The sequence below is a fragment of the Zalophus californianus genome, chromosome 9 (assembly GCF_009762305.2).
Source record: "Zalophus californianus isolate mZalCal1 chromosome 9, mZalCal1.pri.v2, whole genome shotgun sequence".
NCBI classification, from domain to species: domain Eukaryota; kingdom Metazoa; phylum Chordata; class Mammalia; order Carnivora; family Otariidae; genus Zalophus; species Zalophus californianus.
This window is the reverse complement of record NC_045603.1, coordinates 132,974,857-132,992,478: the sequence shown is the minus strand read 5'-3', so window position 1 is coordinate 132,992,478 and position 17,622 is coordinate 132,974,857. Positions and strand designations below refer to the sequence as shown.

The following is a 17,622-nucleotide window of genomic DNA, read 5'->3' as shown; positions in this document are numbered from 1 at the left end:
GCAAGTTATTTACTCTATGCCTCAGTTTCCCCATTTAAAAAACAGGGATAAAAAATAGGTATGCCGTAAGGACTAAACGAGTTAACATCTTTGCAAGATGCTTGGGACTCAAAGAGCTCATGATAAACAACACATACATGTTTGTTTATAACAAATTAAATAAAGCCTTTTTTTTTTTAGGGGAGAAAGTGACTGTTTTCAAGTCCTACCCTCAGTGACTTTTTTGCTAGGGGCAAATATTTTTCCAGGATTTTTATGCCCAATAGTTACTTCCATACCTCACCAGCTGGGTAAATCTATAATAAAGGCAAGAATTTCTACTGGCAAGTAAGCCTAGCATCCTTCTCAAAGTAGAATCCATTTCTGGCTAATCTAGACTGACCTGAAGGATTGAGATAAATTATTGGTCAAGGGAGAAGCAATGCATGCAATTATTTAGCTTAAAAAATCCATATCTAGGGACGCCTAGGTGACTGAGTCGGTTGGGCATCTGACTCTTGGTTTCGGCTCAGGTCATGATCTCGGGGTCATTGAATCGAGCCCCAAGTTGGGCTTCTCTCTCTCTCTCTCTCTCTCTCTCTCAAATAAATAAATAAAATCTTTGGATTTTATTTATTTATTTCAGAGAGAGAGAGAGAATGAGAGATAGAAAGCATGGGAGGGAAGAGGGTCAGAGGGAGAAGCAGACTCCCTGCTGAGCAGGAAGCCCGATGTGGGACTCAATCCCGGGACTCCAGGATCATGACCTGAGCCGAAGGCAGTCGCTTAACCAACTGAGCCACCCAGGCGCCCTAAATAAAATCTTTTTAAAAAATCTATATCTATGTTTAAAGTAATTAGGCAGCTGAAGACTTGGGTGTGTGTGGGGGGTGGTTGTTGACTTTGTATTGGGAAATCGTTCAGAGATCGGAAACTAAGAGTCAGAGCGTTGCTGTAGACAACAGTGCTGAGATATATGCTCGTCAGAATTTTATTCTAGAGAACCTTTATTGGCAGAGGATCATGAACTTGAATCTCAGGGAGCCTGGGAGCTTAGCTCAAAGCAGCCTCAGCAAATGGGGACTTTCCTTGCAGTCTTGTGTTTTCTCTTAACATTTTGTACAGCTTACTCTTTAGTATACCCATGTTTATTTTAATATGAAAATGGAATATTAAATTACTCATCTTCAAGTAAAATTTATACTCTAGGGAACTATCCATGAATATGCAACAGCCAATATTTATTTGCCAGGCATCTATTCTAGGCTGTGGGGATATTACAGTGAATAAGACAAAATTCTTGTTCTGATGGAACTGGCATTCTACTGCAAAACAGGGGCAATAAATGCATATGCAGATAAGGGATTTCAAGATGACACAATGGGAAAGAGTGATGTGATAGATATTTGGGGAAAAGGGTTGTGACTGGTATAGAAAGAATAGAGGATTCTCTGAGGAGGTGTTACTTGAACTAAGATCTGAGTGTTGAGAAAGGGTCAAAGGGAAGAGCCTCTGAGGAAAGAACATTTCAGGCAGAGGGTCAGCAAGTGCAAAGGTCCTGTGGGCAAGGAGGCTGGGGTTTATGTGCTTGAAATTTATTTGTTCATCGAACTCATTCTGCTGCAGGCCAGTGGGCACAATGAGAAGGTAGGAGATGAGGATGGAGATGGGAGAGTAGGCTGATCATGGAGGGTTTTGTAGGCCAAGCATGTTTGGATTTTTATTTGAAGTGCCATGGGAAATGACTGGAGATTGACACAGGGGACTGACAAAACCTAATAGATATTATTAAGCTTACTTTGGCTGTGGTGAAGACAAGGTATGATAGTGGAGGCAAAGTGAAGAAGCACGTTCAGTTACAGGGTCCTTGCAGTAATCCAAGGCAAGAAAAATGGTGGCTTATATGGTGGCGAAAAGGGCATAGGGAATTGGGATTTTTGAGAAGTCAAGTTGGTACTTGCCTATGTATTAGAAGTAGTGTATGGATTGGATATGGGACAGGCATTGCTTATGAGTTGGATACAAATTAGAGGGATCAAGGTAAATGCCTAGATTTCTCACTTGAGCAAATGGGTGGATGGTGCTTTCATTTATGAGATGGCCAGGTATCTTTGAGACTTTCAAGTGGAAATGTTAAGTTTCTGTTGTATGTATGGGTCTGGAGCTCAGGGAGAGCCCAGGGTTAGAAATCTGAATTTGGAGGTCATCACCACGTAGATATTTAAACCACAGATCTGTGCAAGGACACGTGGGAAGAGATGCAGAGAAGAGGAGAGCACACAGAAGGTCTCTGATTTCGATTTTCTTCTTTGAGTAATTTAATGGTTCCCATTCCTGTGACTACAGGACTGAGGCTTAGAAAGCAGAGCTCTGACACCGGAGCTGACACTAGTCTTCTATAAACTCTTCAGAGCACAAACCTGTCAGCACAAATACACAATAAAGTCTCCAGGTTTTGTTAATGATGATTAGCTCTTTTGGATAACAAAATACTATGGGAAGACAGAACAGGGAGAGCCCAAGAGAATGTAAACAGGCAGAAAAGCAGCAGGCTGTACTGTTGTGTGGGCAAGAGGAAGTTAATGAACCAGGGAAAACAATCCAAGGCATACTGACGGAAACCTTGACCCCGAGCTCTCACTTGCCAGCCTGGGAAGTGATCTAGTTCTATGGCTGGAGTCATGAGTCATCAAATAATCAACCCACAGATATTTATTGAGTAACTGGTAGATGTTCAGGTGTTGAGACTTTTCAGGCTCCACCAGAACACTCTTGAGAACAAAATAAATATGATTATCCACATTTTGCCAAAAAAAGAGAGATTTTGCCAAAAAAAGAGAGATTTTGTCATTTTGTTCAAGTTCGAGAACGCGGCCGCCAGTAACAAACCAGAAGCAGTAGAAGTAACATTTGCGGATTTCGATGGAGTCCTCTATCATATTTCAAATCCTAATGGAGACAAAACAAAAGTGATGGTCGATATTTCTTTGAAATTCTACAAGGAACTTCATGCACATGGTGCTAATGAGTTATTAAAGAGGGTGTACGGGAGTTTCTTGGTAAATCCCAAATCAGGGTACGATGTCTCTTTGCTATGTGACCTTGAAAATCTGCCGGCATCCAAGGATTCCATTGTGCATCAGGCTGGCATGTTGAAACGAAATTGTTTTGCCTCTGTCTTTGAGAAATAGTTCCAATTCCAAGAAGAGGGCAAGGAAGGCGAGAACAGGGCAGTTATCCATTATAGGGATGATGAGACCATGTACGTTGAATCTAAAAAGGACAGAGTCACAGTAGTCTTCAGCACAGTGTTCAAGGATGATGACGATGTGGTCATTGGAAAAGTGTTCATGCAGGAGTTCAAAGAAGGCCGCAGAGCCAGCCCCACAGCCCCACAGGGCCTCTTTAGCCACAGGGAACCTCCTCTGGAGCTGAAAGACACCGACGTTGCCGTGGGCGACAACATTGGCTACATTACCTTCGTGCTGTTCCCTCGCCACACCAATGCCCGTGCTCGAGACAACGCCATCAACCTGATCCACACTTTCTGGGACTATCTGCACTACCACATCAAGTGCTCTAAGGCCTATATTCACACACGTATGCGGGCAAAAACATCTGACTTCCTCAAGGTGCTGAACCGTGCACGTCCAGATGCCGAGAAAAAAGAAGTGAAAACAATCACGGGGAAGACGTTTTCATCCCGCTAACTCTGGGGAACAGGAAGAGGAGGTGGCTGGCAGCTGAAGGCTGGAACGCTTGCTACTGGATAATCGTAGCTTTTCATGTTGCACCTCTTCAGGTTCTTAAGGGATTCTCCGTTTTGGTTCCATTTTGTACACGTTTGGAAAATAATCTGCAGAAACGAGCTTCAATAAAAGGTTGACATTCATCTGGGGTCAAAAAAAATTTATTCTAAAATTGGAGAAGGCCCAGAGATGAAAAAACTCCAAGTATTGAGGTGGAATTTTGGTTGTATTTGCCCCGTTAATTATGGGGATTTTTAAATGTCGTTAGGAACATCAACATCAACACTAGACTATTTGGGTTGTGTTTTGGATGGTTCTGGTGTGACCGTGTAGATATATTGCTGTTTTTTTTTTCTTTTAACAAATAGGGAAATATTTTGTTATTTAAAAGGAGTATAGAACTCTGTAGAACTACAGACCATTATTAGAATCAAATCATTAAGCATTTATTTGTCCATCAAACTCATTCTGCTAGTTTCTTTCAGGTGTATAGTAAGTATTCAGTATATGCTTGGTGCGTAGATTAATGAATGAGCTATGGTGGTCAAAAAGGTTTTGTCTGGAGAAGGTCTTTGCCTGAAAAATATTAGAAAAAATAATAGTGTAGGAGAGCAATACAAAGGAAAGGCAGAAAATGGCACAAATATATGTAAAAAAATACATCAAATAAATTGAAATTTTTTTAAAACTAAGCATTCACATTCAGGAAGTGCAAATTGTATCATGGTGAGTTCTGGAAGAACCCCCAGAACAGACAGAGTGGAAATGGGGGCAATTTACGAGTTTTTCCCTAAATTCTTACTCCAGAAGTTGGGTATTTTAGCAGCTTCTTGAAGAAACATCCAGTTCACATTACTTTGCTTCCTGATTTGGTAACTGATTTCCAAGAATTAGGTCAGGTTGTCTTGCCATCAACTTTTTCTCTTTAGATAGGCACATGTCTTACCTGCCTGAGCTCTCCTGGTGACCAGATGAGAGTCCTCTGTCTTTGCTCGTTTATCTGGGGTTTCCGCTCTCCTTGTGCAGCACGCTGCTCTCTGTTTTTGCCTTGTGATTACCAGTTCTTTATTGGTCAGTGGCCAATCAGGTTTCATGTGTACCAAAATGCGGTAATAACACCGCTTGAAATGTTCAGAGTGCGCTATCTCGGAGGAGATCAAAGCACTTTTACAGACAGTATCTTGCTGATCGTCCATACATTGTCGTAGAGTAAATAGGACACAGCTATTATTATCCCTATTTTACACATGAGGAAATGGGACCTCAAGGAGGCTAAATGATTGGCTTCATTTTACAAGTACGCAGTGGGCTAGGAGTGGAGCCAGGGGTATTCTTGGTTCAATTGCGAGGCTCTTTTGACTTTCTAGGTGCATAGTCTTTTTTTGGTAAAGCTATGTAGAGAGACAAGAATGTCAGAGTTTGTTTTGCCTTTTTTCCCCCCTATTAGATTTATACTGAATTTTTTGTCATATTTGGCCCGTTGCTGTAGGTGGTGTTTATTTTTCAGGAGAATTGTTTATAGGATGGCCTTGGATTTGGATACTGTTGGGATCTGAGTGAGTTGCATGTCAGAAGAGAGTAAATGGCTAAGGCTACCTTTGGGTTTAGAAGATCTCTGAGAAGAGAGATCTCCCTAAGCAGGAAGTGATTCGGTGGAGAGGCAGGGATGGTTGGAACGGCGTCCCGTGGTTCCTCGCATCTTTATGCTGCTTGGACTGGTGGTTGCACTTTCTTCGGGTGGGTGGGTGGGTGGAGGTGTATTTCAAAGGGGGAAAACCCACCTGGCTGAGATATTTAATGGAAATCTGTGTTCCTGAGATTTCTGTTGACAGTAGGCTGTAGTTTATCAAACCACTGTCTTGTTGGCTATGGCTGCTAAATTAATGCTTTTGGAGAAGTTCAGGGCCTCCTTTGGCAAGGGACTTTTAAAACAGGGCTCGGAGTCCAAGGAGCTTTATCTTGAAATGTTTTATTGCACTCCCTTGTGCAAGAATGATGAAGCCCAGGTATGTGCAGCATAAGGTGTGGTCTTCATACAGTTGCCAAGCGAGACTTGCTTTTTTTTTTTTTTTAAAGTTTTGTTGAGACTTGGGCAATCATAATTTGGGTTTTTCCCAGGCTGATCTACAATATACTCCCTAAAGAATTTGGTAGGCTCTTCGGACTGTGTTGCATCACGGGGGCCACATGGACCTGACAACACATTCTCTCAAGTTAACAGGGCATAATAGTGCATCTCCAAAAGGTCTGTGTGGGTGGTACTCTTTGTTTGCTGCTCCTAGAATGGGGAAGCTGAATTTCCCAAAGCTGGCATGAGTTGTTTGGAAGCTGCTGTTATCAGTTTGGGTTTCCGTCGGCTGGGTTTCAGATAACCAGACTGATACTTAGTCACGTGGATAACAGGAGGACCCAAGCTGGGGAGGAAGTGAGTGTCTGGGTTGGCCGTACAGTCTTGTGCACCAGGCTACCCACAGAAAGGAAAGCTCACAGCGGCTCTGACGCTGAACTTGGAAAGTTGCTTAGCTTCCCAAACCTCAGTTTCCTCTTCCATAAAATAGGGATTTCTGTCCTACTTATTGAGCAGGAATGTGTGGCTTAAGATGACGTAGTGTGGGTGAAAGTCCTTCCTCTATTGGTAGAGCTCTATGGACATCACTGTGGCTGTCTATGAAAAAGGGATAAAGACACCCAATTGGTAGGATTGTCACAAAGAGGAAAATAGATACCTTATGTAAGGCTCCTAGTATGTTCCTTTACATGGCAATAAACAAAAGTAAATAAAAATAAAATAAATAAAAGAAGTTGCCCTCCCCAGCCTACCCCCCAAACCCACTTTTTTCTACCCAAGACTCTGATGTTATTCTTTTTACCCTCATTTGCCCCACCCTTTGACCTATAAGTGAAGCTGGAATTTGCATCTGGGTCCCTAGCTTGGGTTGTTCCTTATGTGGGTCCAGTTCCTTTGCTTGCCCACACTGGATTATATCCTCTCTTAAGGATCTCCATGTCTTCATTACCATGCTCCGAATGTCCTACCTGGGTTTCCTGGCCAGGCTCAACTTCCCCCTGCAGCCTCGCCAGCATTCACTGCTGGGGTCGGACCCTCTTCCAAAATCCCACAATGCATACAGATGCTTTAAAAACCTCTATGCAGCCCTTGTTGTACCCTGCTTAATTTACATTGATCTCTCATTTTATATTGTAAAATCTATGATGGCAGGGATTGTACCTAATTATCTTTATTTATTTTTTATTTTTAAAAAATAATTTATTTATTTATTTTTCAGAAAGAGAGAGAGCACAAGCAGAGGGGGCAGCAGAGGGAGAGGGAGAAGCAGACTCCCTGCTGAGCAGGGAGCCCGATGCGGGGCTCGATCCCAGGACCCTGGGATCATGACCTGAGCCGAAGGCAGACGTGTAACCAACTGAGCCACCCAGGTGCCCGTATTTTTGTATACTAAACAGCACCCCATTCAGTTTCTGGCACTCAGTAGGCATGCGGGAAGAGTAAGCGAGTAAATGCATAAGTGAATGAAGCTAACAAATATCATTGCCCTCTCTGCAGTTGCTTATAGATCTCATTTGCCAGGATATTCCACTCAAATTGGTTATAGACTCCGTTTCTGTTTTTCAGTCATGTAACGTATTGGCAGTCGAGCGAGGGTCCAGTTACAATGATCTCTTGCAACAGTAATGTTTTGGTCATCTGCCACTTTGAATATTGTCCAATGACTCCCGTTCCAATGACTCAGTATGAATTTGTCTCTACGGTGCCAAAAAAGTTAGGCTGTTGAGTTTCATGAGTTGAAAAAAAATTAGTCCATTTGACTGACTCAGGGCAGTCAAACTAGTTGTTTGGATGGAGGTAGATGAAGCGCACCGGTTCGTTGAGGTTTTCATTTCTGAGCTGGTTGTTTTAATTTTCACCATACAGGCAGGCTCTATGTGACTTCGAGTGGCATCAGAATGGCTAATGCTGGCTGGTGGTCAGATGGCAGGATTTGAAGGGAGCCAGGAGGACGCTTCAATTATGTGTCCGGCCCAGCCCGGGGTGGCCTTAGGCAAGTTACGCAAATTTCCCTGTCAGGTATTTCCTGAAATAAAAAAGGGAAGTCGTGGATGGGGTAGCAGCGATAATTCTGAGAATCTGTGCCCCATTGTGGGTATAACGTGTACCTGTTGCTCAGGGAGGTGGTGACACACTTTGAAAGGCTTGAGCACTGGGGGAGGGAATAGTGTTCCGTTTAACTACATCTTTTCTCCTGGACTTGCTCTTGCTTCTTCCTCTCCACCTGGCATTTCTTTTCTTTTCTTTCTTTTTTTTTCTTGAGATTTTATTTATTCATTTTGGGGGGGGAGAGCACGTGAGTGGGGAGAGGAGAAGAGGGGGAGGGACAAGCAGACTCCGTGCTGAGCGTGGAGCCTGACACGGGGCTCTATCCCATGACCCTGAAATCATGACCTGAGCCAAAATCAGGAGTTGGCCGCTCAATCCATTGAGCCACCCAGGGGCCCCATCCACCACTGGGTTCCAGGACCACTGATATGTGTAATGCCCTTAGAAATCAACTGTATTTGAAAGGTAATATATGCAATAGAGTGGTATTATGGTTGTATTCAGGAAACTAAAGAAAAGTCATTATTTAAAAGCCCCACCCCCAGTTTTATTAAGAAATGATTGACACGCATCACTGTATAAGTTTAAGGTGTACAGCATGATGGTTTGACTTACGTATGTTGTGAAATGATCACCATGATAGGCTCAGCTCACATCCATCTTCTCATAGATAAAAGAAAGAAGAAAAGAGTCAAGAAAAACAATGTTTTCCTTGTGCTGAGAACTCTTAGGATCCACTCTGTTGACAGCTTCCCTGTATACCACACAGCAGTGGTATAGCCGCTATGTTTTACATTCCATCCCCAGGACTCATTTATCTTATAACTAGAAGTTGGCACATTTTGACCACCTTCCTCCAATTCCCCCATCCTCCCAACCCCCCACCTCTGGGAACCAGTCTAATCTCTTTTTCTGTGAGTTTCTTTTTGTTTGTTAAAGATTCCACACGTACATGAGGTCATATGGTATGTGTCTTTCTCTGTCTGACTTGTTTCATTTAGTATAATGCCTTCAAGGTCTATCCTGTTGCAAATGGTAGGATTTCCTAGTTTTTTTTTTTTAATCACTGAATAATATTCCATTATATATACATATCTACATAGATCTATCTCTCTCTCTCTCTCTCTCTCTATGTATGTCTCACTTCTTTATCTGTTCTTCCATCAATGGACACTTATGTCTTGGCTATTGTAAATAATGCTACTGTGAACATGGGGGTGCAGTGTTTTTATATCTGTTGGGTATTTTCCTTAAAGTGAAATTGCTGGATCATATGGTAAATCTGCTTTTAATTTTCTGAGGATCCTTTATATTATATTATTTGAACTTTGATTTTCAAATATGTCACCATTATAACAAGCGCACCAGGATCCTGTGCAAAGTATAGTTTCACATAACAGTATTGCTGATGAAGACCCCATTTTGAAATCCAGACACTTATTTAATGAAACAATATTCACAGATGACTGTCATTTAAAATTTCGTAGCTGGGGGTGCCTGGGTGGCTCAGCTGGTTGAATGTCCGACTCTTGGTTTTGGCTCGGGTCATGATCTTGGGGTCCTGGGATTGAGCCCTGCATCAGGGCTCTGTCTCTCTTTCTCAAATAAATAAATAAATAAATAAATAAATAAATAAATAAATCTTTAAAGAAATGAAATGAACTTCATAGTTGGTAGATAGATTGGGGAACAAAGGAAAGAAAGGAAGCAAAAATGAAGCAAACCTCTGGTTCTTTGGAACTTGGGCTCTGAGCTTATGTTTCTGAGAGGAGAAACTGGTCTGGAGTTCCTTCGAGCCTTTTTTTCCCTCTTCCCTTCCCTATCCCTTTTTTCCCCCTTCTGTTTTATTTCTTTTATTCTACTCCTGCTCTCTTTCTATTCTCTCCTCTTGGGGGTAATTGGAGAGGGAGGATGTGGTCAGAATTGATGAGGTGAGAGTCATTCCAGTTCCCTTTTTCCTCCACCTCAAACCCTTAGCAGATGTGAAGCTTAATCAGACCACTGCAGCCCAGACCACGGATGGAAACTCCAGAAACCTCAGCCCAGGGACATTAGGCCACAACCACACTCTCAGTGGCAGACTCATTCTAGAAAGCATTCTGACCATGCCTTCCAGTCACATTGCTAAGAAATCCATCTACCTGGCCAGGGGGAAGGCACCACAAGAATTTGGTAGTGTTCGTTGGTCACATCCGTGTGTAAGCGGCCATCTTGATTGGCAGGGGGGTGGGGTGGGGGGAGAGAATCCTCAAAGGCCCGCCTCTTGGTGTGCTGTTCAATCACTACTGCTTACCTTCACCCCTGTCTTTGCATTTTGGGTGCCATTGTGTGTGTGATCCTGTCCCAGAAGGGAAAATACTGGAAAAGGTATCAGCCTTTTAATAGTGGATTTTCCCTAGCTCATCATAACTTGGGGGGTATCTTTGATCTTACCATCTTGAAGAAGAAGATTATTAATATTTTTGCATCCAACAAACTCATAGAAAAAGAGATCAGACTGTGGTTCCCAGAGGTGGGGGGTTGGGAGGATGGGGGGATTGGAGGAAGGTGGTCAAAATGTGCCAACTTCTGGTTATAAGATAAATGAGTCCTGGGGATGGAACGTTATTGCGGCTAACATACTGGATTATAACTGAGTTGGGGGCCATTTTCACCGCTTCTTCTCCATGAAATTGTATACTGGTTTCCAAGCTCAAGGGAGTTTACCCTCATTTCCAAGAAGGAGAACTCCTTCCACCATTGTCACGTCTAAGATCAAGAATTTGGTACAAACTTTTTCACCGAAGTTCAACAGCTGAAAAATTCTTTTTGGTAGTGGCTGATATGGGCATTGAAAATATCTAGATTTGGATCAGGGAACCAGAGTGTAATTTCTGAGAGACCTCAGGTGACAGACAGGTGGAGAAACCATCTCACCAAAGGATGTTCTTTAGGACGACTTGGTGTTCTGTTCCCGAAGGTAATCTTGAACTTGATGGTCAGGCTCCTGATTTTGTAAAACAAGGAATTTGCAATAGATCAGGTTGTTTCTAACTGTGGATGGTGAATAGCATAGAATATAAAATATTGGAATGCATCACATGGAATAGAGGTATGTATTCTTCCTTAAAATTTGTCATTCAGTCATACATACATATATATATATATATATATATACACACACACACACACACACACACACATTGGTTTGATGTACACTTTCTTACTATGGATAAAGGTTGTAGCCCCCATAATAGTTGATCACTTTGTTCCTCCCTGGATCATGAGAGCCACAATGAAGGTGATTTCAGTTAGAGGAGGATATTTTGTCTTTGATTTATTTAACACACACGTTCCTTTCTATAGAAGGAATGGAACAGGATTTTCTTTTTAAGATTTTATTTATTTATTTGAGAGAAAGAGAGAGAACATGAATGATGGGGAGGAGCAGAGGGAGAGGGAGAAGCAGACTCCTGGCCGAGCAGGGAGCTCTATTTGGGGTTTGATCCCAGGACCCCAGGATCATGACCTGAGCCCAAGGTAGACACTTAACCGGCTGAGCCACCCAGGCGCCCTGAAACAGCATTTTTAAATAAATTTCCTTCCTTTTTCCCAAAAGAAATGTGTGCTTATTTTAGAAACCATAGAAAATATAGATAGGCACAAAAAAATAAAATTTGTTCTCACTGCTAGATGTTAAGTTCAATATTTTGATGTATGTATATTTCCTGTCTTTAGGATATGTGTGTGTAGGATGTGTGTATGTGTATGGGGGGGATGTGTGTGTGTGTGTTAAAGGGGAGTGTTACTACATATAATTTTGTAACCTGCTGTTTCCAAATCACCATAGCATTAACCATTTTTCTAAAATGCCACTAAAATGGCAGAACTGCATTCAGTGTAAGCACTTTTATTTATTTTTATTTATTTGAGAGAGAGAGAGAGTGCGTGTGCGAGCAAGAGAGCACAAGTGGGGTGGGAGAGGGGCAGAGACAGAGAGAGAAGCGGACTCCCCGCTGAGCAGGGAGTCCCACGCAGGGCTGGATCCCAGGACCCGGGATGCTGATCTGAACCAAAGGCAGACGCTTAACCGATGGAGCCACCCAGGCGCCCCAAGTGTAAGCACTTTTAGAAAGCAAATGGACACATGCATAAATGAAGCTTGAACAATCAAGGACAGCGTCAGCCATCATGGCACCTGGTACTGGGAAGAAAATTGTCAAGATAGGTCTGGAGAGGAAGAAGAACCGTGACTTGGGTGCAGCAGGTGAACAAAAATTTGAGATGCTGTTATTGCGGCTAAAGAGAGAATTCTTACTGCCAAATCTTGATGTCAAAGGACCCACAGGTGGCAAAAAGTGCCCAGAAATTTATTTTCATTTGGGCCGGACACAATGTGTTAACTCTAGGATGTAAACAATTTACTTTCAAAGGGCTAAAATGTTGTCCTGGTTGTAGAGAACATTCTTGGGTTATTTCCCGCATGCTCATGTCCCACAGGGTCTTACAATTTTTCAAAGCCCTTCTCAGGAAATGGTCTCATGTGGACCTGATCATAGCCCTGTGTGGAGAAGCAGGGTCATCACTGTTATCTGATTTTCTCAACCAGGAACCCGAGACGTGGCCAGATGAAGTGGTTCTTCCAAGGTCACGGTTGCCGGGAAGGCAGTCTGGAGCATGCAGTCTTTCGAGCCCCGCTAGGCAGTGTACGATCGGGCTTTGGGGCTGGAACTCCTCCTTATCAGGAGATGAAGAACTGCCCAGCCTGTACCGGGCTTGGAGCCTTATGTGGGAATATTTTCCCCTGCTTCAGACTCAGTGTGCGCTCCTTTGTTCTGCTTAATGTTTCTACGACATCTGGCCAGCCCCGCTGTTATATCTCTGAGGAGGGGACAGTGGCCTTCTGCTGCAGCACAAGAAGCCTGCGTGTGGGCTGGCCACAGGGGACCGATGCTCATGATGAAGGGGGACCTTGCCCTGTCTTGTCTCAGTGAGGAAAGCGTGTTTCCATCCAGTCCTTTGCTGTGCTGCGTTTCCTTGGCGACCCGGGCACCTACATGAAGTGGGCAGCAAGGGCTTGGATTCCTACTCTCAGGAACAGGCAACAGGTGCCCTGGCTTGAACTAGGGATGCTGCTAACCTGGAAGCCATGGCTTCTGGCTCCCGAAGTGGTGTCCTTCACTGGGGCCCATGAGACCCATTTTCACTGTCATTTGTGAAGGTCATGTTGGTCTCAATGAATAGGTCTGGGCTGACACGGGAAACAATGGGACTTATTTGAATGAGACCATGACCTCTTATTTCTAGAAGCTTCTGATCCAAGACTAAGCAATGTTATGTTTGTGTGGAGAATGACCAATGAGGAATTCTTAACTGAGTCAAGGGCAACTAAAGTGTGAACGAAATTTCCTTATAGAACTGTGGAGCTTGTGAGCTTGCAGGTTGAAACTTACTTATGATGACAAATGCCGAACACATCATCAACACCCCAGTGGGAAGGGTTCAGGCTGGATCTACCTTCCGAGGAACGTCACTTTCTAAAAAGAGGGGCTGATTCTACGACGGTACTTTCATGCTCCCATGCATAGATGCTTCTGCTACATAAGGACCTTCCTTCGTGCATCTATAGAAATGAGCAGAATACTGAAACCCCATCAGAAGATTAACCTCTGCTTTTCTCAGGCTTAGAGTGTGCTGACTTGCTTTTCTTGGTTCTCAAACGATGCAATCTGATAGCTCAGCAGCTTCCTGTTTGAGGGTTAATTATTTCTTTTTATGCCTATATTTAAGATGCCTAAATTTGTGATTCACTCCCTATAATTAGATATAATGCTTAGAATGTATCCATGTATATCACATCAACGTTTCTCCTTGGAAGGCCATTAATTTCCCCTCTGAGCAGTTGCCAGTGGACTTAGATCCTGACAAGACGATGATAAATGCAGCCATGTCAAACACAGCCTTGGACTTGCAACTGTCATGGCCGTGAGTCAGGAGGTCCCTGTGTGTCCCCATGGCCATGACATCCCCCCAAGCCTGGAGTACATGAGACCCCTGGTTTGTGTACATCTTTGTAGTTTGAACTGTGGCTTTTTTCTAGCTGAGCGGCCCCATCTTTTCAGCTGTTTGCCCCTTGAGAGCGAAACCAAGAAATGACTTTCAGAGTGGGAGACGAGTCAGCGACAGGGTGGGGAGTGAAAATAAGACCTCACGTCGCGAGGGAAGGGTGGGGAATAGTTTGAAGTTCATCTGAGGTGGCAAAAACGGTCTTCCCCCCTCTCCCCTACCTTGGCTCTGTTTAGGTGAATAGAAGCTTCACCCAGTTCTGAGAACTGAGCCCATTTCTCCTCCATCAGAGCCTCTCCCTCAAGAATAAGTGCTTGATTCAAATTGAGAGCAGGGCCTTTTCTCTGCCCCCACAGACATCCCCTGGTGGGGGAAGAAACAGAGTGGAGAAAGGGGAAGAAGCATGCTTCAGGGGGAGAAAAGACGAGGAAGTGAGAAACAGGGCGAAGGAAGAGAACCAGAGGAAGAGGAGAGAGTCAACGTGCCTCGGAAGGAACAACTTGCCTTCTCAGGTTTGCCAACAGCTTAATGGCTGTCACTTTAGCACCTGGGACTTCCTCTTTCTCCAGACACACTGAGCTGGCGTTTCACTGGTAACAATAAGTTAATTGAATAGCCTGTCGACAGATGGGCACGCTGTGGCTCTGAGCTTTGGATTCCTTTGTTATATTTCTATGTGAAAGAGTCTGAAATATCACCTATCCTTTAAAAGAAACACACACACACACACACACACACACACACACACACACCCCTTCTTTCATCCCTACTTCCCCTGCCCCTCCTAAGCCTAACCTTTCCACAATTCTGCCTTTTTAATGATTTTCTAGAAGTAACAGAGGATTTCTAACTGGGGGGGGGGCAGTCTTTGGGCTCAAAACCTACTATGTCAGGGACAAAGTTTGTGTGGAGGAAGATCCGGTTATAAAAGAGAGAAATGTATATACTCTACTACAATGGTGAAATGAATGAATTAGGTCCTGAAGCTTCAATCCATTTCTCTTCACGTATTTTCATGTACCTCCCCCAGAGACAGAGCCAGGTGGGAAACCCGTGGTCCCTCCTGGATATCTGTGTGTCCCTTGTGGCACTTCCCATTCTCACCACGACATGTTTGGCGGGCCAGTTCTATGCTTGTGCGGGTGGATCTATGATGCCCACTTTCACGTACGAGTAGCAGAGACATCTACCCTTTGTCACAAAGCACCTTATCCTAGGCTGGCTCTGCGTGCCTTCCCACGTTGACTGATTTTACTGGATTGACTAGTCCACCAACCTTTGGATTTGTAGAAGTGGACCAAATGGACTGTCCCACGGGAAGCGTGATAATCAGTAGATTGTTAATGCTGAATGAACTAGTTCAGGTCCTACAGGCTCCTTTTTTCCTAACCTTTATGTGACATGGAAGACAGGAGCCATATGGTCGAGTGTGGGGCACGGTCCACACACCTGAGCGCGGGCCGGGGACTCCACTGTGCTCTTGCCGGGGCCTCAGGTAGATAACACGTAGGACATGTGAGGGGAGATGCCTTTCTACTTGCCTCTGGGTGACCAATTTATAAAGGCTGGGCAGATGATCAGAGAGGCTCAGGGTCCAGGCAGGGTCAGGCAGGATGAGGGTACAGGAAGAGTTAGTGGGGCCTCTGATGGACACAGATGTCTGTCGTTGCTGAGGACATACAACCACTCATATTCCTCCTTCAATCAAAAGTCACATTTTCTCCTATCTGGAAACATCTCTAGGCAGTTAAAATAGAGTTGAATTGGTGGCTCAGTAACTCCAGCGTGTAGAAGACTCACCAAAGAAGCTCCTGAAAAAAAATGCAGATTCCCAGTTCCACCCCTGACACCAAGCCAGCAGGTGGTGAGTGGAGCTGAGAAATCTGAATTTTGTGCAAGGGCTGTAGGAGATGCCGGCACAGGTGGCATTAAGACCTCATCCAGAGAAACACCGCCAAGCGGACTTGCTCCCAGGGTCGGCATTTCCCTACTGCTTCCCTTCAAAACTCAGCAACATGTGCAACAAGCCCCAACCATAAGTTGTGTTAGGTCTTGGTGACAGAAAGGCAGAGAAATATGAACTCTGCTCTTTGTTCTCCTGGAGCTGGCCACTTTAAAGCGTCTGGGCAGCCCACCCAGGGAGGCAGAAGATGAAAGGAGATTCTCAAACTAAGGAGGGGAATGGTTGAAGGCCACGAGAATGCCTCATTGATCCCAACCTGGTGAGATCTGAGGTTGGAGTCAGTGCTGACTAAGCTCTAATTTGCTTGATACCATTTATACGGTGAATAATGAAATAATTATTTGGTGACTCACTGGTGTCTAGAGAGCCTTATCACCTCCCAAAGTGAAAACACCGCAGACTCCTTACAAAGAAGGGGATTTTCTGGGCTGACATCTGGTTGAAATGGTGGATGAGAAGGGCAGGGCGTGGGCCCCTGTCCCTCCGGCACGCGTATGGGAAATTCGTTAAGGCAGATCCCCCTTGAGTGCGAGCTGATAGTGCTGGGGTGCCAGTTGCTGTACCAAAGTTGACTTTGACGTCTTGGGTTTAGAGGGAACCCCGGTGGTGCACCGAGTGGAAATGAGGAAGGAGAGAGCCTGGGGTGAGAAAGAGGCAGGAGAAGGGGAGTCTGTGAGTGGGAGAGCACTGGAGGGTAACCAAAGCCAAGTTCTCACTTCCGAGCCGGGGTGGGTGGGAAAGCAGGTCAGCGCTCGCTGGGAGGTGCGGGAGGCCGGGTGTGTCCTGGAGGCCAGGATGCTGGGAGAGCACGTCCACAGAGGGGTGAGGCCGCTGCTGCGCTCTGGGCCCCTGTGTGCTGGAGAAAGCCCCTGGAAGGGAAGAGGAGGGGTTGGGACAAGTGAAGGGTGGGCAAGAGCCAAGAGCCATCCTACTCCAAACAGCTCGTTAGGCAGTGTGTGGCCTCCAAGAGGGGAGCCCAAGAGTCCCAAAGCTGGAGCTCGTTCTATTTCTTGAGACTTAAAACCAAGCTGCACTTCTATGGGGGAGTCTGGTTGTCTCCCTCCCAGGTCTGTGCCCGAGCTCAGGGGCCAAGGGGCGGAAGGGTAGATGCTCCATGTGATGGGACTGGATCACAGCAGGGCCTGGGCTGGGCTGACAGGGGCTTTTAGGGTCTCAGGGCTTGTGGGGCAGGTGACAAGGGGACGCAGAAGAGCCGAAAGGCAGGCAAGTCATTTCTTGAGTCAGGAGCCTGCTGGAACTGGGGGGGAGCCCAACCTCTCCTTGGTGTTCCTGCGGATTTTGCAGAGCAACATCACATTTCCATCTCGCCTGGAACCTGTTACCAAATGATAGAAAGAGTCCATCCCAACGTTTAGACACAGATCCCCACTCACTGTACCTGGCCTAAGCGAGGGCCACCTGTGGCACGGGAGGCGCTTTCTAAAAGAAACAGAGACAAACTAGGTCAGTTTCAGGGGTGGAGTGTTTAAGGCAGAAGCAAATGGGTGTTGCAACCAGGGATGGGCAAACAAGTTCTGGAAAAATGCCCCCTGCCCCCGCCCCCACTCTGCCTAACTTTCCCTTGTTTCAGATCAGAGCCAAGTTGATTATTTTTTTTATGCACCTGTTTCCGCCTGGTTCCCAGTAGTGGTTCAAGATGGAGCAGCAATGATCTCTAAGCTTTGTGGAATCTTAGGTCTGCAGGACCCTTCGGATGGTAACTTCACATAAAGGAAACACAAGGGTTCCTGTGTGCTCTGAAAGGTTCA

The 17,622-nt window shown here is 44.9% G+C and overlaps 1 protein-coding gene across 1 annotated transcript; it reads left to right on the top strand.

Moving 5' to 3' along the window:
* Positions 1-3,088: 3,088 nt before the first annotated feature.
* LOC113921675 (actin-related protein 2/3 complex subunit 2-like) lies at positions 3,089-3,842 on the top strand. Its single transcript, XM_035721808.1, has one exon. It carries the CDS (start codon positions 3,240-3,242, stop codon positions 3,687-3,689), a length of 450 nt encoding a protein of 149 aa, XP_035577701.1. The 5' UTR covers positions 3,089-3,239; the 3' UTR covers positions 3,690-3,842.
* Positions 3,843-17,622: the final 13,780 nt, after the last annotated feature.

Bases quoted from the DNA above. Each gene is read 5' to 3' on its own strand.
- LOC113921675 (XM_035721808.1), top strand. From the start codon at position 3,240: ATGTACGTTGAATCTAAAAAGGACAGAGTCACAGTAGTCTTCAGCACA.